The 25,375-nt window shown below is 41.6% G+C and overlaps 1 protein-coding gene across 5 annotated transcripts in view; it reads right to left on the reverse strand.

The window, feature by feature from the left end:
• ANKS1A (ankyrin repeat and sterile alpha motif domain containing 1A) overlaps window positions 1-25,375 on the reverse strand; it is a 537,122-nt gene that overhangs the window by 28,893 nt on the left and 482,854 nt on the right. For all 5 annotated transcript variants that reach the window (XM_073575593.1, XM_073575591.1, XM_073575594.1 and 2 more), the window contains 4 exons: window positions 25,026-25,097; window positions 24,852-24,938; window positions 8,310-8,447; window positions 1,933-2,085 (listed from right to left, as the gene is read on the reverse strand). In XM_073575593.1, the coding sequence (XP_073431694.1) occupies window positions 1,933-2,085; window positions 8,310-8,447; window positions 24,852-24,938; window positions 25,026-25,097 (450 nt within the window). The remainder of the gene's footprint in view (window positions 1-1,932; window positions 2,086-8,309; window positions 8,448-24,851; window positions 24,939-25,025; window positions 25,098-25,375) is intronic.

Below are 25,375 nucleotides of genomic sequence, written 5' to 3' on the forward strand. Positions count from 1 at the left end.
GCACAGACCACCGGCAGGCCGGCACAGCCCCCCGGCAGGCCGGCACAGACCACCGGAGCCTGCACAGACCCCCTGGCAGGCCGGCACAGCCCCCCGAAAGGCCCGTACAGACCCCAGAGAGGCTGTACAAGGCAAAAACAGGGTTTTTCTTATTCCGATACCGGAAGTCCCATAGACTTGAATGGGACTTCCGGTATCGGAATCGGCGATACCGATACTTTTTTTAAAGATCGGCTGATCCATTCCGATCCGATACTTTGAAGTATCGGACGGTATCGCTCAACTCTAGTCATAACCATGGATACCTAAGCTACTGCAAAGCCCTGCACATGGGGTGAGCGACATAACAAATCTGAAGAACTATACTTCATTTCTAATCGGAAGTATTTGCTATTATTATTACATCTACAACATATTGGGACAGGATCTTGGAGATGGGAATACCCCTTTAAGCCCGCATTACAAACAGTATTTAAACCAGGTTAATGATCAGATAATGACACTCCTGTTCACTGCCCAATCGCATGGAGTGGTAATCTGAAAGCCTTTCTGCATGTTCTTTACTGCTGCAGATGTAGAAAGCAGGAAGATTCATGGCTTGTAGCCACTGCTTTTCATATGATGACTTAGTTGCTAGGAGCTACCATTTTCAATATCCTTGTATGCAAAAAAAAAGCTGATGTATACTGTATAACTATATGTTAAAAAATAGCTGCATACAAATTAGAAACACATTCCATAACACCTTCAATCATATATGTTAAAAGTAATGCTTTAATACAGAGCTGGGCAAAGTGCAGCTCTCTGGCTCTTCCAGTCTGGCCAGCGGACAAAGACAGCCAAAGGGCTGAAAACAGTGGTCCATGATGGGCCACACCAAGCGCTCTGCTGCCAGTCCGCTGCTTTTCACTGTCACCGTTAGCTGCATTCTCAGGATACAGACAGCGGTGCATCCACCAATCAGAATGTGAGCTAGGTGACAGGATAACATCACTTCATCACTCTTCTGTTACTGAGAATCAGTGCACTGGAAACAGGAGCAGAGCACCAAGGGAACGGAAGCGAGGTGAGTATGTGTTTTTATTTTTTCTTTCATACACCTATGAGATATTTATATGTACATAGGTGGCTATGTGAGGGCTTATACTGTATATAGAGAAACTATGTGGGGGCTCACACTGCATACAAGGGGATATGTGAGGACTCATACTGTACATAGGTGGCTATGTGAGGGCTTATACTGTATATAGAGAAACTATGTGGGGGCTCACACTGCATACAGGGGGATATGTGAGGACTCATACTGTACATATGTGGCTATGTGAGGGCTTATACTGTATATAGAGAAACTATGTGGGGGCTCACACTGCATACAGGGGGATATGTGAGGACTCATACTGTACATAGGTGGCTATGTGAGGGCTTATACTGTATATAGAGAAACTATGTGGGGGCTCACACTGCATACAGGGGGATATGTGAGGACTCATACTGTACATAGGTGGCTATGTGAGGGCTTATACTGTATATAGAGAAACTATGTGGGGGCTCACACTGCATACAGGGGGCTATGTGAGGGTTCACACTGCATACAGGGGGATATGTGAGGACTCATACTGTACATACGTAGCTATGTAGGGGCTTATACTGTATATAGAAAACTTTGTGGGGGCTCATGTTGTATATAGGGGTATGTCAGCATACTTAATTCTACTCAATACTTATAATTAATATGTTAACATTAATAACGAGCATAATTAATTTTAGCCTAGTGTCATGGTCTCATGTGGCCCCTTGGGAAAAGTAATTGCCCACCCATGCTTTAATATGATGAACTATGCCTAAATTTTGATATTTTCCACTATATAGAAGTGTTATCTCAAGCTGTAACCCTTTGTCTCATAAGCATAAAAGCAATTATACATTACTCACGTGCTGTCGCCTTATACTGCCACGGGGCTTAGGAATGGGTTTTGAGGGTCGAGAGATGGCATCAGGATGACGAGATTTTTGTGCCTGTATTGCCAGTTGATATGCAACCTCAAAAGCCTGACCTAGAGTAAGAATTATTTCATAGGCCTGGTTCTGTAGAAAGGGAAACATATTGTTGTCACTCACAGAGTAAACTTTTGACTATTTACCATACAATTTATCATGGGTTAATTCTTTTGTAACCCCTAAGGCACATTAATAACGCTTAAATGGATTTTCTCACAAATAAAGTTAATTTTAATCAATAGATCTAGGAATAATAATAAGTTCCACAATTGGACGTGTTTAACCCCTTCACGCCACAGACCTTTTCTGTGTTTTTGTTTTTCGCTCCCCTTCTTCCCAGAGCCATAACTTTTGTATTTTTCCACCAATATGGCCATGTGAAGGCTTGTTTTTGCGGGATGAGTTGCGCTTCTGAAATACACCATTGGTTTTACCATGTCGTGTAATCAAAAACGGGAAAAAAACTCCAAGTGCGGTGAAATTGCAAAAAAAGTGCAATTCCACAACTGTTTTTTGAATATTTGTTTACCATGTTCATCAAATGCTAAAACTGACCTGCCATTATGATTATCCAGGTCATTACGACTTTGTAGATACCAAACACGTATAAATTGTTTTTTTTACTTAAATCAGGGGTGGGAAACCTTTTTCCAGGCGGGGGCCATTTGAAAATTTCTACCATCATTCGGGGGCCACACAAAAATGATCACCTTGAAAATTACCCCAGTATATTTAGTCAAACAATTAATTACGGTAACTAACTCTAAAGCCCCCGTTACACACTGCAATATCGCTAGCAATATCGCTGTAAAGTCACCGATTTTGTGACGTTGCAGCGATTGCTAGCGATATCGCTGCATGTGATACTTACCTCCGACCGGCTCCCCCGCTGGTTATCGGTGATCACGCGAGAAGCTGCTGGATCATTTCTCGTCGGCCACTTCCTGCGGCGCTTCCTGCTGTGACGACGAGCGACGCGTGGAGCCGGGCGGGAGGACACAGGATCGCCGCGTCTGACAGGTAAGTAGCGACCCCCGTCCCCAGCGATGTCGCTCGTGAGATCTGCCGGTGTGGCAGCTCACTAGCGACCACCTAGCGATGCACCAGCGATCCTGACCGCGTCATATCGCTGGTCGGGATCGCTGGTGAGTCGCTAGGTGTAACGGTACCCTTAATGTGAGTCTGGAGCTGCTTCTCTTTGGCGCAGCTGTGATGTTAGGTGATACTGATCATGTTGCTGCTCACAGTTGTATTTCCAGGATTGTGCCGGCCAGGAGAGCAGTCAAATTTTTGTCATAATAAGTTTTGTAAATCATATACATCACATAGGAGACGCTGGGACTACTGTATATACATCACACAGGAGACGCTGGGACTACTGTACATACATCACACAGGAGACGCTGGGATTGCTGTATATACATCACATAGGAGACACTATGACTGCTGTACATACATAACATAGGAAACATTGAGACTGCTGTTTTTGCATCACAGGAGACTCTGGGGTCATATAAATTACAGTAGAGGGGGTTGGTATGAAGATCAAATGGGGGGCACAAAGATCACAGAGGGCACATAACTGGGGGGCACAGATCACTGGGGGGTGGCACAAAGATCACAGAGGTGGGGTGCAGAAATCGCAGGGGGAGGGCACAAAGATCACAGGTAGGCACATAGCTGGGGGCACAGAGATTACATTGGAGCACAAATATCACAGGGGGTACATAGCAGGGGGGCACAGGAATCACACAGATCGCAGGGGGACACAGGGATCACATAGATCACAGGGGGGCGCAAAGCTGGGAGCCACAGCGATCACAGGTGTGCACATAGCTGGGGGGCACAGATATCACAGGGGGCATATAGCTGGAGGGCACAGTAATCACAGGGGGGTACATAGCTGGGGGCAGAGATCACAGGGGGGCACAGAAATCACAGGGTGTACATAGCTGAGGGGGCAGAGAGATCACAGGGGGCACATAGCTGGGGGACACATGGATCACAGGGTGACATATAGCTATGGAGCACAGAGATCACAGGAGAGGCACATAGCTGGGCCCACAGAGATCACAGGGGGTCATATAGATGGGGGCACATAAATCACAAGGGGGCACAGAGATCGAATTGGGGCACATAGCTGGAGGGCACAGAAATCACAGGGGGGATAAAGTAGGGGGGCACAGATCACCAGCAGAAAGGCACAGTGCTGCGGGCACAGAAATCACAAGCAGACTGGCACAGAGCTTGCGGCACAGAAATCACTAGCTGACAGGCACAGAGCTGCCGGCACAGAGATGACTGGACCCTCTGGCAGCAGCTCCTCTTCTGGGACAGGAGGACCAGAGCGCATTGGGTGCTAACCCCTCCCACCCCGATGACATCATCATTCATGTGCAGGCAGCGTTCTGCATACCGTACACTTGGGGGTTAAAAGGCTGGCAGGATACGGCTGCTGCCCGAGCATTGCGGACTCCGGGGACCTGCAGGCTGGAGGTTCCACGCCCGATTTAAATCGTGAAAAAAAAATCCAAAGTTTGTTATAAAAAAAAAAAATGGTGTCATTTTCAGAGACCAGTAGCGTCTCCATTTTTCGTAATCTGGGGCTGGGTGAGGGATTATTTTTTGCGTGCTGAGCGGATATTTTTAATGTTACCATTTTGGTGTATACAAGATCTTTTGATCACCTGTTATTGCATCTTAATGTAATGTTGTGGCGACAAAAAAAAGGGAATTCTGGCGTTTGACTTTTTTTCACTACGCCATTTACCAATCGGATTAATTATTTTTATAGCTTGATAGATCAGGCGATTGTGAACTCGGCGATACCAAATATGTGTATATTTTTTAATTATTTTATTTTGAATGGGGTGAATGGGGGTGATTTGAACTTTTATATATATTTTTTTTTAATATAATTCAGATGGCCTGTGTGTAGAAGGAATGCTCACTTGCTATGAGCGCCGACTACAGGGTGGAGCTCACAGCAATCTGGCTATGACAACCATAGAGGTCTGCTGCAGACCTCTGGTTGTCATGCCGACCCATCGGTGTCCCGTTATCATGAAACTGGGTCACCGATGGGCGGGATTAGAGACATGCATCCGGCGCGATCACATTAAATGCTGCTGTCAGAGATTGACAGCGGCATTTAATGAGTTAACAGCCGCGTGTGGATCGCGATTCCACACGCGGTTGTTAGGGGCACATGTCATGTGTTCAAAACAGCTGACATGTACTGGGAAAGATGTGGGCTCAGTGCGGGAACCCACATCAAAGGGAGGGACAGGACATGTGCAATACGTGTACGGCGCATGTCGTGAAGGGGTTAAATAAAATGTCCCTGTGTAGATAATCTTATAAATGTGTCCCTGCTGCATACTGTATAATGGCTGTATCTGACCGTACAGGAACATGGTCGGATCATACCACAGCTCCTGGGCATGGGAGGAACCAAAAAGATTATACAGAAATTACAGCCGGGCATCGCAGCAGATTCTTTCTTTGAGGTAATACATGAACAAGAAATAATCTCGTGACCCCATGCACTGATGTCTGTATACCCTTTTTTTTGTCCTCCCCTGGCAGGATGTGGTATGATTAGACCATGTTCCTGTATGGTCAGACACAGACATTGCATAGTACACAGCAGGGACACTTTTATAAGATCTCAGAACAGGTGTGTGTGTGTGTGTGTGTGTGTGTGTGTGTGTGTGTGTGTGTGTGTGTGTGTGTGTGTGTGTGTGTGTGTATATATATATATATATATATATATATATATATATATATATATATATATATATATATATATATATATATATATGTGTGTGTGTGTGTGTGGAGCTTATTTTTGCTTCAAGATATAGTGAGTAAAGTGTACTTTGTCCATAGGACAACCCTCTTAAGAAAGAAAGCCATACTTGATACATTTTATCGATTAATGATCGGTCCTGTTCCAGGTATTTTCCGCTACTCTAGTGTGTCGAGGACAGGAAGCATAGATGTCCAGATAGGCAATAGAAGGTTAAAGGGTTATTCCCATCTCCAAGATTATATCCCAATATGTAGTAGGTGCAATAATAACAACAATAAATATTAGCAAATAGCTCCAATTAGAAAAGTAGTATAGTTGTTCTGAATCGCTAGGTCGTGCAATGCCTACACACAAGCAAAGAGACATAGCGAATCAGAAAAACTATACTACATTTCTAATTGCTAATACTATAATTATTGCACCTACTACATATTGGGATAGGATCTTGGAGATAGTCCTTTAACACATCAGTGCTTAAATTGCATCAGTCAATGGGCTGAAAGAAGGAGTTTCCTCCAATTATCAAACAATTTAGATGGTGTTATTATTGACTATGGTTAAATGACTGGGATCATTGCTGTGCCAGGTTAACAGTAGAAACATTACCGACAAAGTCTTTCAGCCTGTTGATGATCTAGAGATAAAGTCATGGCTGAAAGTGTTTGCATCCTTGAAATGGTTACAGAAAATAAAGCATTTCTCCCAGAAAATTCTTGCAATTATACATGTATTGTTGGACAAATTTATCTCCTTTCTGTGTATTGGAACAATATAAGAAAGGCGAAAAAAGACAAATTGGACATAATTTCACACAAAACCCCAAAAATAGGCCAGACAAATTTGTTGGCGCCCTCAACTGAATATTTGGCTGCACACCCTTTGGAATAAATTACTGTAATCAATAGCTTCCTATATCCATCAACAAGCTTCTCCAAATCTCTCAAATTTGAAGGGTGCCTTCTTCCAACAGCAATGTTAAGATCTCTCCACAGGTGTTCAATGAGATTTAGATCCAGACTCATTTCTGGCCACTTCAGAAATCTCCAGCCACTACAGATCTCTCGGATTACATGATGCCTTCCACATAGTTAAGGCACCCTGGGCCAAAAACAGCAATATGACCCCAAAATATCTTTAAACCTCCAACATATTTGACTGTAGGTATGGTGTTCTAAAATGATGTGCTTTACCAAGAAGCTCTATCTTCGTCTCATCTGTCCATAATACGCTTTCCCAGAAGGATTTTGGTTTACTCACGTACATTTTGGGAAAATGCAGTCTAGCTTTTTATGTCTCTGTGTCAGCAATGGGGTCCACCTGGGTCTCCGCCATAACGTTTCATTTCATTCAAATGTCGATGGATAGTTCGCACTGACCCTGATGCACCCTGAGCCTGCACCTGGGTCTCCTGCCATAGCGTTTCATTTCATTCAAATGTCGATGGATAGTTCGCAATGACCCTGATGCACCCTGAGCCTGCACCTGGGTCTCCTGCCATAGCGTTTCATTTCATTCAAATGTCGATGGATAGTTCGCACTGACCCTGATGCACCCTGAGCCTGCAGGACAGCTTGAATTTCTTTTGAACTTGATTGGGGCTGCATATGCACCATCCAGACTATCCTGCATTGCAATCTTTCAACAATTTTTCTCTGCCAGCTACGTCCAGGGACATTAGCTACAGTGCCATGGGATGTAACTTTCTAGATTATGTTACGCACCATGGACAAATATAAAGATCTCTGGAGATGGACTTTTAACCTTGATATTGCTGCTATTGTTCAACAATTTTAGTTCTCAAGTCCTCAGACAGTTCTCTTTCTGTTTTCCATGCAGAGTGTCGCACACATAGACACACAATGCAAAGACTGAGTCAATTTCTCCCTTTTTTATCTGATTTCAGATGTGATTTTCATATTGCCCACACCTGTCACTTGCCCCAGGTGAGTTTGAACGAGCATCACATGCTTGAAACAAAGTTGTTTAGCCCCAATTTTGTAATGGTGCCAACAATTTTGTACGGTCCATTTTTGTGGTCTTGTGTGAAATTATGCCAATTTGTTTTTTTTAACTGTTTTTTTGTGTTGTTCCAGTACATACAAAGGAAATAAACGAGTAAAACAAAACGTGTGATTGCAGTCATTTTTTGGGAGTAATACTTCATTTTCTAGAACAATTTCAAAGGCAAGAGCCCTTTTTGACATGACTGCATGTACCCAGGTGAATGAACACCCACCTTTATTGCATCTAATTTGGAATGCTACAGGTTTTAGTTTACAGAAAGAAATTTGTGACCCCCAGAGCAAAGAAGAATTTTGTCCAAGGTGTTGCTAGTAAAAGCCATAAAGACACAAGCTGTGAATAAAAGTTCATATCATATATTAAGTGAAAAGACAGTGGTGAGGTTTCTCCTCTCCAGTATCTCATGTGTCAGATACATTTTAAGAAATCACTTTATCTTACAGGATAAAAGAGCAATAGTTAACTTTTATCTTACCACATCAGCAGTGCCGAAAACATGGCAGTAATGGTGGCTGGTCTGAAGATCCTTTGTAATATAGGCAAAAGCACATAGGTCTTCCGGGTCTTGAGCTGCACAAGATATGTTCCGAATCTCATGTTCTGCAATTACATTCTAAATAGATTGGAAGACATGCAGCAGTTAGTTTGAACGAGATAAGCAAGGTAGCATTTTCACTGGAAATCCAGTATATTACACTCAGTGTTCAAGAGTTTACAGGGGTATTCCCAGCTCCAAGATCCTATCCCAATATGCAGTAGGTCTAATAATAATAATATTAGCAAATACCTAAAATTAGAAATGTGGTATAATTCTTCTGATTTGCCATGTTGCTTACCATGTGCAGGGCATTACAGTAGCTTAAGTATCCATGGTTACGACCACTAGCAACTTACTGTCACGATATGAGTGGTCTTAACCATGGATATCTAAGCTACTGCATTGCTCTCGCACATGATGAGCGACATCGTGAATCAGAAGAACTATACTTCATTTCTAATTGAAGGTATTTGCTATTATTAGCATTACACCTACTACATACTGCGATAGGATCTTGGAGATGACAATACTCCTTTAAGTAAACTTACACCCTGCTCTTTCACCACTGCCGTAAACTATTGTCTCTGGTATGGCTTCACGAAAGTATCAGGAGCAGAAAACCAACAAATTAAGCATGATATGACCCACAGCGCACACATTTATGTGATCCACAGCATTTAATGGTCAACAGGTTAAATTTTATTTGATATGTGCCAAGACACTGTATTTTTATTAATTATTTAAATAAATAATAAAAAAGGTGTGGGGTCCCCCCCATTTTTGATAACTAGCCAAGTAAAACAGACAGCTAGGGGCTGGTATTCTCAGAATGAGAAGGGGCCATGGATATTAGCCCTCCCCGGCCTAAAAATAAAAGATTGCAGCTGCCCCAGAAAAGACGCATCTATTAGATGCGCCAATACTGTTGCTTTGCCCGGCTCTTCCCACTTGTCCTGATGTGGTGGGCAAGTGTGGTAATAGTTGTGGGGTTGTTGTAGCTGTTTTAAGGCTTCTGACATCAAACCCACAGGTTAGTAATGGAAGTGTCTATAAAACATTACAAACCCTTGTAAGATTATAATAAAGATACAGTCCGAATAAAGTCCTTTATTTGATATAAAACTCCCCACCCTTTTACTAATTTATTTAAAAAAAAAAAAATAACAAATGTAAAAAGTTATACTCACCTGTCCAATGAGAAGATAATCTACTGCTGGGAACAGGGAGGCAGCACTTCTCATGCTCTGCTCAGTGTGTTTCGGCTGGTGTAGAGAGCAGTCACATCACTGATGTGACTGCTCTTCAAATGGTCTGGATCGTTTGTGGGACAGTATGGATTATCTTCTCGTCAGACAGGTGAGAAATATGGTGTTTTATTATTTATTTTGTCTTTTACAGGGAACAAAGGCATCAGTGGATTATCTTCTTGTCGGAAAGGCAAGTATAACTTTCCTTTTTTATTTTTTTAAATAACTGGGTAAAAGAGGGTGAGGAGTTCAATTTAAAATAAAGAACTTTATTCTGGTTGTCTCTTTTGCAATCTTACTATGGGGTTAGTAATGGGGGCGTCTTAAAGATGCCTCTCCATTACGAACCTGTGAGCTTGATGTCAGCAGCTATAAAACAGCTGACAACCCCACTTGCCACCACTACAGGGCAAGTGGGAAGAGTCGGGCGAAACGCCAATGTTGGCGCATCTAGTAGATGTGCCTTTTCTGGGACAGCTGCATGCTGCTATTTTTAGTCTCCATGGCTCCTTCCCAGTCTGAGGATACCAGGCCTCAGCTGTCTGCTTTAGCTTGGCAGGTTGTCAAAAATGTGGGGGAGCCACCACCGTTTTTTTTAAATTTATTTAAATAATTAAAAAATACAGTGTGGTGACCCCTCTTTTTTTTCTATAACAAGCCAATAAAAAGATGACAGCTGGGGACTGCATCCCGCAGCTGTCAGCTTTACCTGCACTGGTTATCAAAAAATAGAGGTGAACCCAAGCCATTGTTTTATTTATTGCACAGGCTCTGGCTGATGAATACTCTCATCAGCCTCACCTGCTCTCGCTGCTATCAGCGAAAGCAAGTGTAGGATGATAGCAGTACTCATCTGCTGACGCCTGAGACCGGCGGTAACCTTTCTACCGCCGGTCAGAGCTGCTGGCTCATATGCGGTGACCGGCAATAACCTTTCATTTGACTGCACTGGAACCGCAGAGCTGTGACCGGCGGTAATGATCCTACCGCCAATCAGATCTGGAGTCTCCTGTGCTGTCAAGCAGCTGACAGCATGGGAAACAATGGATGTTCAGTCCCCCATTCATCTGAATGGGGAACAATTTTGGGTATCGTTCTGGTACTCACAATAAACATTTTTTAAATGTTCTGCTAAGCCCAAACAACCATGGGTTCGCCTATCTCTATTGAAGACCGTGGGATGGAAGCAATGTTTACCACATGGATGCAATATACAGTAGATTTCCATTACACTATTTGACTGTACAGGGTCTAAGTCACTGGTGTCAACAAATGAGCAGTTTTGTAAATTAAAAAAAAATAAAAAAGGATAATAAAAATAGAATGGTTCACTTTTCTAAACAATTTTAAATTAGCAATTTAATTTATACACCAGGAAATCAAGAACAAATTTTAAGTGCATCTGTCACATAATGGGTAACTTTCATAAGGGACATCTTCCCCCAGAGGACGTGGTGTGGTGTGCCACCTGCATTCAATATGGGTACAAACGGTTTCTGAATATTTCTGCATGTGTTAGCGTTATGTTTAATAAGCTCCTATATATTGCATGGTTAATATGATGAACATATTTGAATGCATGTTACAGTAATTAAATGTCATCTGTTAAGATAGACATTGCAGTCTGATAAATAGCATATTTCATTATATACTTTTAACCCCTAAAAACGTTTTATTCATGCAGTTCCTTTACATAACTATAATATCCGTGATCAAGTTTCAAACTATCTTTCTATGTTTTCTAATTTATTTCTAATAAAAATGGTAAGTTACCGTAAAATAGATTTTTGGACACCTATTTTGCCATTAGTTTTTGACAACTAAGTGGAGTTGGTATGCTGATTAAATGTTTCGATATGCGATTCTGGAACTATTTAGAAACTGATAAAACAGGGAGATTATTACACCTGCAAAAAGCAACTGTGTAAGATTGCTGGAATCTGGGGTCTGTGCTCCTACATGATGCTGCTATGCGAATTGGTGGCAAAAACAGATTCACTTTAAGGTCCCTCATAATTGACATGCTCGTGATAGTGTTGTGTTCTGCCCAACAGTAGGGAGAGTTAGGCTATGTTCACACGATCAGTATTTGGTCAGTATTTTATGTCAGTATTTGTAAGCGAAAAAAGGAGTGGAACAATCAGAGTAAAGTATAATAGAAACATGTCACCACATTGCATTTTTCACCCACTCCTGGTTTTGGCTTACAAACACGGAGGTAAAATAGTGACCAAATACTAAATATGTGAACTTGGACTTAGAATTAATGTTTGGGACAAGCCCAGAGTGCCCCAGAAGCATGATGTGGGTGTCCCTGATGTGAGTGGAGTCTGAGATAATGGATAGTGATATATGGAAAAGAGGAAGGAAAGTGACCAAAGGACAGAGTAAGGCACCAGAGAGGCCTAGCAGTAAAGCCCTGAATTTACAACTCAGAGATAACGGGCCAGGAAGGAACAGGAAACATAAGATGAAGAGCGTGCAACGAGCATGAGTTCAATGGCGTCAGCAAGTAGGGAGGCTAATTACTGGTTATAGTGGCAAACTAAATCCCCCAACAGGAAATAAGGATGCAGAACTGTGGTTTGAGAATAGGACTCTCACTTATTGGACAGTAGTACTGTGCTGGGATGTGGTGAAGACAGAGGAACTTGAAGCAGAAACAAGTATGCTTGGACGAAGTAGAGAAGGTGCTCCTTTATTGTAAAAGAAATGTTAGTGAAGCTATGCATCCTCTATCTATTGTACATAGCTTGCACCAACTTAACCCATTCATGCCAGAGCCTGTATACACCTTCATGACCAGGCCAATTTTTTCACTTCTGACCAGTGTCATTTTAATTTTATGAGAAAAAAATTCTGAAACGATTTAATGGATCTCAGTGATTCTGAGAATGTTTTTTGTGACATATTGTACTTCAAGATAGTGGTAAATTTTTTTCAATAAGACTTGCTTTTATTTCTGTAAAAAGCAGAAAATTGGCAAAAATTTCACAATTTTCAAACTTTTAATTTTTATGCCCTTAAACCAGAGAGTCATATCGCACAAAATAGTTAATAAATTACATTTCCCATGTGTCTACTTTACATCAGCACAATTTCTGAAACAATTTTTTTTTTGTTAGGAAGTTAGAAGGGTTAAAAGTTGACCAGCGATTTCTCATTTCTCCCACAAAATCTACAAAACCAATTTGTTTAGGGACTACATCACATTTGAAGTGACTTTGGGGGACCTATATAACAGCAAATATCCAAAAGTGACATCATTATAGAAAACTGCACCCCTCAAACTGTTCAAACCCCATTCAATAAGTTTATTAACCCTTCAGGTGCTTCACAGGAACTAAAGGAATGTGGAAGGCAAAATGAAAATGTTATTTTTTCCCATAAAAATGTTACTTTAGCCCCAAATTTTGTATTTTCACAAGGGTAACAGAAGGAAATGCATTTGTTGTGCAATTTGTCCTGAGTACGCAGATACCCCATAATGTGATGGAAAACTACTGTTTGGGCGCATGGCAGGTATCGAAAGGGAAGGCGCACAAAATTGGCTAGAATAGAGAGCGGACGCCATGCCGCATTTGGAGAGCACCTGATGTGCCAAAACATTGGAAATCCCCCACACAACGGACCCATTTTGGAAACTATACCCCTTGAGGAATCCACCTGCTGGTGTGATTGTGATGACCATCTTGATACCGCAGGTGAATAACAGAATTTAAAGATACTGGGACGTGAAAATGAAATATGTTTTTATCATGAAAAAGTTGATTAAGCCTCAAATTTCTCATTTCCACAAAGGTAAAAGAAGAAAATGGACCCGACAGTCAATTGTGCAAATTCTCCTGAGCACGCCAATACCGCATATGTTGTCGGAAACTACATCTCAGCCACAGGGCAAAACTCAGGTGGGAAGGAGCGCCCTTACTGGAGATCATATATTGCTGGAATGGTTTGTGTGTGACATGTCACATTGTCAGAGCCTCTGTGTTACCGAAAAAACAGCAGATCTCCCCATATGTGACTCCATTTTACAACCTACTCTCCTGAATGAATTCATCCTGTGGTGCAGTGAGCATAGAAATTTATACCATTGAGTGGTAAAGAAAAAATAATTACATTTTTACCATTAAAATTTAGTTTAATTCCAGATTTTACATTTTTACATGGGAAGATAGTTAAATTGGAAAATGTTAAGCGAGCTCTACTCAAGTGTATCAAGGAGCAAAAATAGTCAGTACACCCATACATGAATTCCCAGTGGGGTGCAGTTTCACTTCAAGGGGGATTCTGCTGTTCTGACACTTTTCAGTGACCCCATTTTTTGAAAGGACAGCCTTCTGGTAATTCATCTATTGGTGTAGTTACCATTTTCACTCCATGGATGATTTCCAGAAACAAGCACGCAGTGGATGTTTTAGAGCAAAAATTGAAAATATGCCATTTTAGTGCCCAAAATATTGTGCCCAGCTTGTGTCTCTGGAGACATCCACTCCGGAAAATTATTAAGCGATTGCTACTCAAAGGTGTCAGTCACTAAATAAACCATATACGTGAATGAAAAAATGGGATAAATTAATACCGTTTAAAAACATGGTTTCGTGTGGAAGATTTTAAGGCAGTCAGTGAGGCATAAGGCTTGTAATGATAGGCATTATAGGCAATAATAGTGGATATCACGCCTCTTTCCTATCAAAACTGAAAAGACAGGTGAGAGCAAGGTGACCTACCAACCTGGATCAATTACACCAGTTGTCAGGAGTAATGGACCCAAATTCCGACCAACCATAGTGAGAAGCTTGTGGAGGGATATCCCAAACGTTTGACCCAAGTCACTCAGTTTAAGGGCAATGGTAACAAATACTAATGAAACATATGTAAACTTTTGACTTGTAAGTAAGTAATAAAAATGCCTTAAAACATTCTCTCTCTCATTATTCTGGCAATTGTCAAATATTAATAATTATGATAATCATAACCGACCTAAAACGGGAAAGGTTTATTCTGATTTCATGTCAGATACTGAGAAAAACATGCATGTGTGTATTTTTATATAGTGTATGTAAAATTCGGGTTTCAACTGTATGTGATCACCTTAAACAAGTAAATGACTTACGGTATGTTCCCATAGTCAGTAAATGCTGCGAGTTGGACACTGCATACATCCGCAACGTCCAATGACCAGATGTTACAGCATAGTGGATGGGATTTCAAGAAATCCCATGCCCACTATGCGTGCACAAATGCCTGTGGATCACCTGCTGAAACGGACATACGGCGCATCTTTCCAGACCACAGCATGTCAATTTAGGTAGCGGAGACACTCAATCTCCGCTGCGTAAATTACCCATACGCTTTCATTAGATGTGATAAAAAAAAACACATCATCTTCCTAGTCACCTGCGTATTAAGTGCGGGAACCCAGCTTACTATGCAAGTGTACTAATTTAAATAATGGTATACCTTATTTTAGCCAGAAGTACACGTACACTGCAGTTCTCGCGATCAGCTGATCGCGAGAACAGCAGTGCACGTGATCGCTGGGGATGGGGTTATCTCCGATCACTAGCCAAGTTCTCACGATCAGCTGATCGCGAGAACTGCAATGCACGTGACCGCCAGGGACAGAGTTATCTTCAAGCTCAGCTGTGTTCTGGATGTCAGGCTGAATGGTGGCATAATGCCACCGTTCAGCCAATGGCATCTAGATGTAGCATAGCTGGACTCGTCGTGGGACAGTATGCATATCTTCTGACAATACAAAGGTGTCATCAACGCCACAAATATGAACCCCACTTGCCACCGCTACAGGGAAAGTGGGAAGAGCCGGGTAAAGTGCCACAACTGGCGCATCTTTGGATGTGCCATTTGTTGGGCGGCTGTGGGCTGCTATTTTTTAGGCTGGTGAGGGCTCACCAGCCTGAGAATACCAGGCTGCAGCTGTCTGCTTTTTCCTTGGCTGGTAAACAAAAATAGGGGGACCCCACACTAATTTTCTTGGAGGGGATCCCACTATTTTTGCTAACCATCCAAGGTAAGCAGACCGCTGCGGCCTGGTATTCTTCTATTCATGGATATTGGATTCTTACCAGTCTGAAATACCAGTCCAAGTAGTCTGCTTTACTCTGGCTGGTTAACAAATATAGGGGACCCCACACTATTTTTTTTAATTATTATTTATTAAAAAGGGAGGGGACCTCTCTCTGTGCTTTCCTCCACTTCTTGTGTCATGTACTTCTGGCTGTGTCACAAAATTCACCATTATTTAAATTGGTACACATGTGTAGTAAGCTGCGTTCCCGCACTTAATACGCATGTGACTTAGAAGATAATTCGGTATTACCACCTCTAATGAAAGTCTATAGGTAATTTACGCAGCGGAGACTTGAGCGTCTCAGCTACATAAACTGACATGCTGCGGTCTGGAAAGACGCAACGCATGCCCGCCTCTGCGTGTGAGCCGCGGGCACTGGTGCACGCATAGTGCGTATGGGGTTTCTTGAAATCCCATCCACTATGCTGTAACATCTGGCCGCTGTGGTTTGGACGCTGTGGATGGACGCAGCGTCCAACCCGCAGCGTTTACTGACTGTGTGCACGTACCCCAATATATCTGCAAACAGGAAATCACTTTTTTTCCCTTCCTAGAAGCCAACTTTCAATTAGCTTTATTTCAAGTGACAAAAAAAACGCATGCAATGAAAAAAACGGATCAAAAAACGCACGCAGAAAAAGGCATCCCAAACGCAGGTGACCTGTCAGTGACCTCAGATGCAGATTTGGTGCAGATTTCAGCTGCGCCAAATCCTGAACAAACATTGAGACATTCCTGATCGTGCTCACATACCCTAACTTTTTATACCAGGTATATAATTTACTTGATCCCTGGAATGGCTGTACAACCTGGTCTGCAAGGTCCACCCCCCCATGTATTTGTTGTATTCAATGACTGACACAGGTTTTCGCAATGGATCCTATTTCTAGAGGATCCTGGTTCTATAACAGTCCTTGTGGAATCTGTGTAGATTGAGCTGAGGATAAAAATATGTTTCTTACCCTTATACATGTTATGTTCAACCAGACTTTTAAATAGGGGTATGCATGTGTAGTAATGGTCTACAAACAGATCGTAGCCTTTTTGTAAAAATGGACTTGTCAGTTCACAACGATATCTAGGGACGATTTTTCCAGATGTCCAGAGATAAGTAGGGCATCCTAGTGGGTTTAGTTGGCTATCTTCCCCTCATTTTGTGCCATGTCCGTGATCTGCTTTTTTTCTACAAAATTAAACAAATGAATTAACATCCTCCAAGGCCGGTGATTCCATAATTTTTGCCAAGGGTTGTATAAGTGTGAGGTATCACTTGACGAGAAAGAAGCACAGTCATGAGCCGATATATTTGGTGAGTAATCTTCTAAGTGGACATTTAACTACTGAAACGTATGCTCAGTGAATACACTCAAAACTTGGTCGGGGCTCCTTTTGCATCAATTACTGCATCAATGCAACATGGCATGGAGGCGATCAGCCTGTGGCACTGCTGAGGTGTTATGGAAGCCCAGGTTAATTTGATAGCAGCCTTCAGCTTGTCTGCATTAATGTGTCTGGTGTCTCATCTTCCTCTTGACAATACCCCATAGACTCTCTATGGGGTTAAGGTCAGGCAAAATGAAATTTCCATCTCCAAAAAGCTTCTTGGCAAAAGGAAGCATGAGGTGCTCTAAGATTTCCTGGTAGACGGCTGTGCTGACTATAGTCTTGATAAAACACAGTGGACCTACACCAGCAGATGACATGACTCACCAAACCATCACTGATTGTGGAAACTTCACACTAGACCTCAAGCAGCTTGGATTGTGGCCTCTCCAGTCTTCCTCTAGACTCTGGGACCTTGATTTCCAAATGAAATGCCAAATATACTTTCATCTGAAAACAACACCTTGGACCACTGAGCAACAGTTCAGTTCTTTTTCTCCTTGGCCCAGGTAAGACGCTTCTGGAATTGTCCATTGGTCATGAGTGGCTTGACACAAGGAATGTGACACTTGTAGCCCATGTCCTGGATACGTCTGTGTGTGGTGGCTCTTGAATCAATGACTTAAGCAACATTCCACTCTCCTTGTGAATTTCACCCAAATTTTTGAATGACCTTTTCTTAACAATCCTGTCAAGGCTGTGGTTATCCAGGTTGCTTGTGCATTTTTTTCTACCACACTTTTTCCTTTGACTCAACTTTCCATTAATATGCTTGGATACAGCACTCTGTGAACAGCCAGCTTCTTTAGCAAAGACCTTTTGTGGCTTACCCTCCTTGTGGAGTGTGTCAATAACTGCCTTCTGGACATCTCTCAAGTCATCAGTCTTCCCCATGATTGTGGAGCCTACTGAAACAGTCTAGGGAACCTTTCTAACCCCTTCACAACCTACGCCGTACTAATACTGTTCTGCGGGAACTGCATTTCTGCCCCGAGCAGTACTGGTATGGCGGCACGGCAATCGTGTGCGGGTGTCAGCTGTGTGTGACAGCTGACACCCCGCAGCAATGCCCACGATTGCTGCTAACTCCGATCGTGGGCATTTAACCCCTGTGATGCCGTTGTCAGTAGTGACAGCGGCAGAGAGACTAATCACGCAGGGAGGGGGCTCCCTGGGCGCCTCCATCAGAACATCGCAATGTGATCACGTTGTTCTGGGGGTCTCCATGGAGACTCCCGTCTCCAAAATGGCTGTAGGGTCCTTCTGGGTCCTGCAGGGAGAGGTGGCTTGTAAGCGCCTGCTGAGAGCAGGTGCCGACATGCTTCCTTCCTTGCCTGTCAGATCGCTGATCTGATATTCTGCAGTGCAGTGTCAGATTAGCGATCTCTTTCACAAAAATCGGAATAGAAAGCGATCAAAAGATGTCATGTGCTCCAAAATGGTACCAATAGAAACGTCCGCTAGTCCGCAAAAACCAAGCCCTCACATTACTTTGTCGGCCGAAATATAAAAAAATTATAGCTCTCAAAATATGGGGATGCAAAAACTAGTTTTCGCAATAAAAAGCGTCTTTTAGTGTGTGACAGCTGCCCAAGCATAAAAACCTGCTATAAATCTGGTATCACTGTAATCACAACACTCACGATTGATGCTAACCCAAAACGTTATGTAAAATGTTCCCAATAAAAGCTTCAACTCAATCCACATAAAAAGCAAGTCCTCACACAGGTCTGTCATCGGTCATCTGTTAACGGAAAATATAGGGGCTTCCATGTTACTGGTAGCACAGAGGCTATGGAAAAGCTTCTCGCCCTCAAAAGAATTTCAGCAAATTCTCCACTCCCAAATCCAAATGCCCCCCTCCCTTCTGAGCCCCAGTGTGCCTAAACAACATATAGCATCCACATGTTTGGTATTTCTGAAGTGATGAGAGCCTGCCTAGTTTACAGGTGCGTGTTCCCAGAAACATGAGCTGGGTACAATGTACGAGCACTACAGCGTACTGGTCACTACAATGGCAGTTTGCAATTTTCACTCAGCAACATCCACTGCTGCTTGTTTCTGGATAACACCCATGTCAAAATCGTCACTACATATGTAGATACATTCCCAAAGAGTTATAATTTCCAAAATGGGGTCACTTGAGGGACGATTCTGCTTTTCTAGCACTTAGGGGCTCTTTAAATGGAATCCACAATCTTGTCAAGGAAAATCTGCACTCCTGGAGGCAAATAGCGCTTTGTCCCTCCCGAGTCACTCCGTATGGCAAACTAGTACTGTACAGCCACATATAGGGTATTTCTACATTCAGCAGAAATTGTGGGACAAATTCTCGTGCCATTTTTACCCATTTCCCAGTGTGAAAATGTAAAACTTGGGGCTAACACAAAATCTTGGTGGTAAAAATGTAAAATTATTATTTCTTCACTGCCCAATGGTATAAAAGTTTGTGACACACATGTGGTGTCAATATAATCACTGCACCCCTAGATGAATTTATTGAGAGGTTTAATTCATGAAATGGGGTCATTTATGGGGGGTTCTGCTGTTCGGGCACCTCAGGGGCCCTGTCAATGAAAAATGGCACCCTCAAACAAGTGCAGCAAAAACTGCACTGTAATATGGCATTATTTCCCCTCTGAGCTTTGCACTAGGCCTCAAAAGTAGTTTTCGACCACATATGGGGTATTGAAGAACTCAGGAGAAATTGCACAACAAACTTTGGGGTCCATTTTCTCCTTTTGCCCTTGTGAAAATACAAAATTTGTAGCTAATAAAGATTTTTGTGGGAAAAATGTCTGCTAATTATTCCATCAAATTTTGCATTCCAAAAGTCAAATGGCGCTCCTTTCCTTCCAAGCCCTGCCGTGCGCCCAAACAGTAGTATTCCCACACATATGGGGTATCGTCGTGCTCAGGAGAAATTGCACAACAAATTGTAGAGTAATTTCTCCTGTTACCCTTATGAAAATGCAAAGTATGGAGCTAAAAAAGACTTATTTGGGAAAAATTTGATTTTTTTTTTTAAATTTCCACAGTTCTACACTATAAACGTCTGTGAAGCTCCTGTGGGTTCAAGGTGCTCAATACAGAACTAGATATGTTCCCTAAGGGGTCTAGTTTCCAAAATGTCACATGTTGGGGGTTTCCACTGTTTAGGCACATCAGAGGCTCTCCAAACGGGACATGGCAACTGCTAATTATTCCAGCATATTTTACATTCAAAAAGTGAAACGGCGCTCCTTCCCTTCTGAGCCCTGCTGTGCGTTCAAACAGTAGATTTCCCCCCACATATGGGGTATCTGCAGATATAGAAGGGTTAATGTTTTGCCTTTAATTGCTAGAGTTTGCTGGAATGTGTTTAGAATGTGTTTAGTCATGTCAGAAGTCTGGTAGACTCCGACTCAAGGAGACCGCACTTCTTATCTTTTATGTTCTCAATAGTCAGCAACATGTTCTGGGTATATGGTAAATAAAATGTGACTCTGGGTAATGGGGGAGGGGGGGCGCTACATGAATTACATTGAGTTACATTAGTAAGATACAGGAAAGATGTATATCTTTGTACCGTGTTAGCCAGTAGATAGAAAAATATTCAGGATTGAGAGTCCTCAGTAGTTGATACCTTTTAATGGCTAACTGAAAAGATGGTAAAACATTGCAAGCTTTCGAGACTACTCAGGTCTCTTCATCAGGCTAGACTAATACAAAATCTGATTTTGTATTAGTCTAGCCTGATGAAGAGACCTGAGTAGTCTCGAAAGCTTGCAATGTGTTACCATCTTTTCAGTTAGCCATTAAAAGGTATCAACTACTGAGGACTCTCAATCCTGAATATTAGTAAGATAGTGATTTGCCCACGACCTGTGTGCAGTCTCCTTTGTCTCCAAGTGAGCTTGTCAATTAAGGGCGTAACCTCCTAATTTGGCCTCACTGGTGTCTGGCATGCCTGACTGAGTCAGAACGCAAACAGCTACAACAACATGCTCAGAAGAAATTGCAAAACAAAATGTATGGTCCATTTTCTCCTGTTACCTTTGTGAAAGTAAAAAAATTGTGTCAAAATGAAAATTTTCGTGAAAGAAAAGTAAATGTTTATTTTTACTTTCACATTCCAAAAATTCCTGTGAAGCACCTGAAGGGTTAATAAACTTCTTGAGGCTGTGTTCACACGTTCAGGATTTTTCATGTTTTTTTCGCGTTTTTGTTGCATTTTTCCGGGGCAAAAATGCTTAAAAAACGCATACATTAAGCATCCTATCATTATAATGAAATATGTTCATTCTTTTTGCTGAAAATCTGCAGATTTCATAGTATTAGGATGCTCCGGAAAAAAACGTTAAAAATCCGCATAAAAAACGAGCAAAAAAATGCGATAAAAACGCGAGTAAAAAAATTGCGGATTTCCTGGGAAGAAGTCTGGTTTTTCTCAGGAAATTTCTGCATATGTGGGCACATAGCCTGAATGTGGTTTTGAATACCTTGAGGGGTGCAGTGTTTAGAATGGTGTCACTTTTGGATATTTTCTTTCATAAAGACCCCTCAAAAAGTAACTTCAAATGTGATGTGGACCCTAAAACAATTTGCTGAAAAAATGAAAAATCACTGGTCAGCTTTTAACCCTTATAACGTCCTAACAGAAAAAAAAAATGCTTCCAAAATTGTGCTGATGTGAAGTAGACATGTGGGAAATGTTATTTCTTAACTATTTTGTTCCATCTGTCCCAGCCAGGACCCCCATCTGGCCAGCTGAAGTCCCCAGCATCATGTGGCCTACAAGGGCATAGCACCACCATAGGCTAAGCCCATAGACCCAGCCAGGACCCAAATCTTCATGTATCAGGCATAAGAGACAAGTACCTCACTCACGGTTACCACCCTGCACCACGTCATACACACACAAATCTTGATATTTTTTTTTATCCTAGCATTTAAGGAGCTATTTTTTATCTTTTCATTGATGTACTTGATGGAACTAGGTCTTTTTTCAACTTATGTAACTAAGATGCAAGTGTATGAGGGTTTTCTTTGCTGGACAAGTCGCATGCCGAAGTCGCTATTGACCACAGCATTTAAGGAGTTCATTTAGCGGAAGCAAACACTAGACATTGATCAGCAGATAAGAGCCACTGCTGGCATGTTCTATTATGATGTAAAAAAGGAAGTGCAATTATAGGAAAAATGCTCATGAGAAAATGCTCATTCAAATGGGTGAAGAAATGGCTCATTTTCTTTGATGAAATACTTCCATATTTGCTAGAGTGAAGATTGCCTTCATACATGCATCAGAACTAAAGCCCTTTCTCTCATTAGTTATTAGTTTTATTCTAACCAAAATTGCTCGGAGTATCAACAAATACAGTGCCTTGCCAAAGTATTCGGCCCCCTGGAACTTTTTAACCTTTTCCCACATATCATGCTTCAAACATAAATAATAATAATCTTTATTTTTATATAGTGCGAACATATTCCGCAGCGCTTTACAGTTTGCACACATTATCATCACTGTCCCCGATGGGGCTTACAATTTAAACTCCCTATATTAGTATGTCTTTACCAAATGTAAATTTTTGGTGAAGAATCAACAACAAGTGGAACACAATTGTGAAGTTGAACGAAATTTATTGGTTATTTTAAATTTTTGTGGAAATTATAATACTGAAAAGTGGGGCGTGCAATATTATTCGGCCCCTTTACTTTCAGTGCAGCAAAATCACTCCAGAAGTTCATTGTGGATCTCTGAAAGATCCAATGTTGTCCTAAATGACTAATGATGATAGTTATAATCCACCTGTGTGTAATCAAGTCTCTGTATAAATGCACCTGCTTTGTGATAGTCTCAGGGTTCTGTTTGATGCATAGAGAGCATTATGAAGACCAAGGAACACAACAGGCAGGTCCGTGATACTGTTGTGAAGTTTAAAGCTGGATTTGGATGCAAAATGATTTCCAAAACTTTAAACATCCTAAGGAGCACTGTGCAAGCAATCATATTGAAATGGAAGGAGTATAATACCACTGCAAATCTACCAAGACCCGGCCGTCCCTCTAAACTGTCATCTCAAACAAGGAGAAAACTGACCAGAGATGCAGCCAAGAGGCCCATGATCACTCTGGATGAATTGCAGAGATCTACAAATGAGGTGGGACAGTCTGTCCATAGGACAACAATCAGTCGTACACTTCACAAATCTGGCCTTTATGGAAGAGTGGCAAGAAGATATCCATAAAAAGTGTCGTTTAAAGTTTGCAACAAGCCACCTGGGAGACACACCAAACATGTGGAAGAAGGTGCTCTGGTCAGATGAAACTAAAAATCAAACTTTTTGGCAACAATGCCAAACGATATGTCTGGCGTAAAGGCAACACAGCTTATCACCCTGAACACACCATCCCCACTGTCAAACATGGTGGTGGCAGCATCATGGTTTGGGGCTACTTTTCTTCAGCAGGGACAGGGAAGATGGTTAAAATTGATGGGAAGATGGATGGGGCCAAATACAGGACCATTGTTGAAGAAAACCTGTTGAAGTCTGCAAAAGACCTGAGACTGGGACGGAGATTTGTCTTCCAACAAGACAATGATCCCAAACATAAAGCCAAATCTACAATGGAATGGTTCACAAATAAACGTATACAGGTGTTAGAATGGCCAAGTCAAAGTCCAGACCTGAATCCAATTGAGAATCTGTGGAAAGAGCTGAAAACTGCTGTTCATAAACGATCTCCATGAAACCTCACTGAGCTCAAGCTGTTTGCCAAGGAAGAATGGGCAAGAATTTCAGTCTCTCAATGTACAAAACTGATAGACATACCCCAAGCGACTTGTAGCTGTAATCGCAGCAAAAGGTGGCGCAACAAAGTATTAAGTTAAAGGGGCGGAATAATATTGCACGCCCCACTTTTCAGTTTTTGAATTTCCACAAAAATTTGAAATAACCAATAAATTTCTTTCAACTTCACAATTGTGTTCTACTTGTTGTTGATTCTTCACCAAAAATTTACATTTGGTATCTATGTTTGAAGCATGATATGTGGGGAAAAGGTTGAAAAGTTCCAGGGGGTCGAATACTTTTGCAAGGCACTGTATGGCAATTCCAAGAGAACAGTTAACAGACAGTGCTATTCTTTTGTCCAACCTTTTGACTCGTATGGAAAGCCATAGCAGCTGGTAGCACACAAAGTCCGCTATGGAGGACAGTGAAGAAAGTACTCTCATGAAAGATCAACTAAAAAACTTCCTCTGTAGCTTGTGCAGCCTCAGAATTAGAATATCAGTCAAAGAAACTATATGCATAATTACATATTAGGTAAATAAAGACAAATCTATCTACATACACTGACTGCTTTATTAAGTAGAACTTTCTAGTTCTAGGAAGAATTCAGCTTCTTTAATGATGCTGGACTGTATGTTGTTAACAAAAGCTTCTATAAAATGCTGCGCAGACGAAGATGAGGCGATGCCTAATACAAACGCTAAAGAAACAATGATATATAACGATGTGGTGTTCTGTTAGAAAATAGATTACAAATTGGAAAATTGCACAGAATCACTGATTCTATAGATGCAGCCTATACAACTCTTCTGGTGGCAATGTGTAAACTTCTGGGGCTATACGAAGGCTCATCAACCCAAACATTTTGGATTCTTTGTATCGTAATAAATAAATGAAGGGTCTGACATTAATAAAAGAAGGTTCTGGTATTTTTTTTTCTCTTTATAGCAGCTAGATACAATATTTATTATCCTCTAACCTGATTAGAAGCATCAATGAACTTTACGCCTTTGTAACTTATAGAAAGGGTAATCCTTGGAATTTTCTTCATATGCTCCGTGGACTTCTGCAAGTATATTTATTACATTATTAAACACGGCATTTCTGCAATACAAAGGAAGACATTTTATGTATAATCTCAATTAAAGCTTACCCTCATTTTTGCACAGGCGTCCTGGGTGGATTCTGTCCCTCGCAAATCTTTAATTAACATAGATCCTAAATACTGTTCAAAAGATGGGGAGATGTTAACGCATTAAAAAAAAAAATTATCAATTATCAATTCAAGACATAATTTTGTTCCATCTTGTGGTTGTTGTGTAATCTTTATTTTCAGTTTTGAGTTAATGATATGCTCGTGTTACAGGGTAGGCCTGTGGGGGGGGGGGGGGTCTTCATGTGGTGCTAGAGATAAAGGTTTTCATCTGGATGGCTTCTGACAGGTCACTGATCGCTCACTTACCTGCCCCCTAGTTTACATAATGAATGTTATATTGGAAAACA

Source organism: Dendrobates tinctorius, unplaced genomic scaffold, assembly GCF_039654945.1.
Source record: "Dendrobates tinctorius isolate UK_male_01 unplaced genomic scaffold, ASM3965494v1 ptg000045l, whole genome shotgun sequence".
Lineage (NCBI taxonomy): Eukaryota > Metazoa > Chordata > Amphibia > Anura > Dendrobatidae > Dendrobates > Dendrobates tinctorius.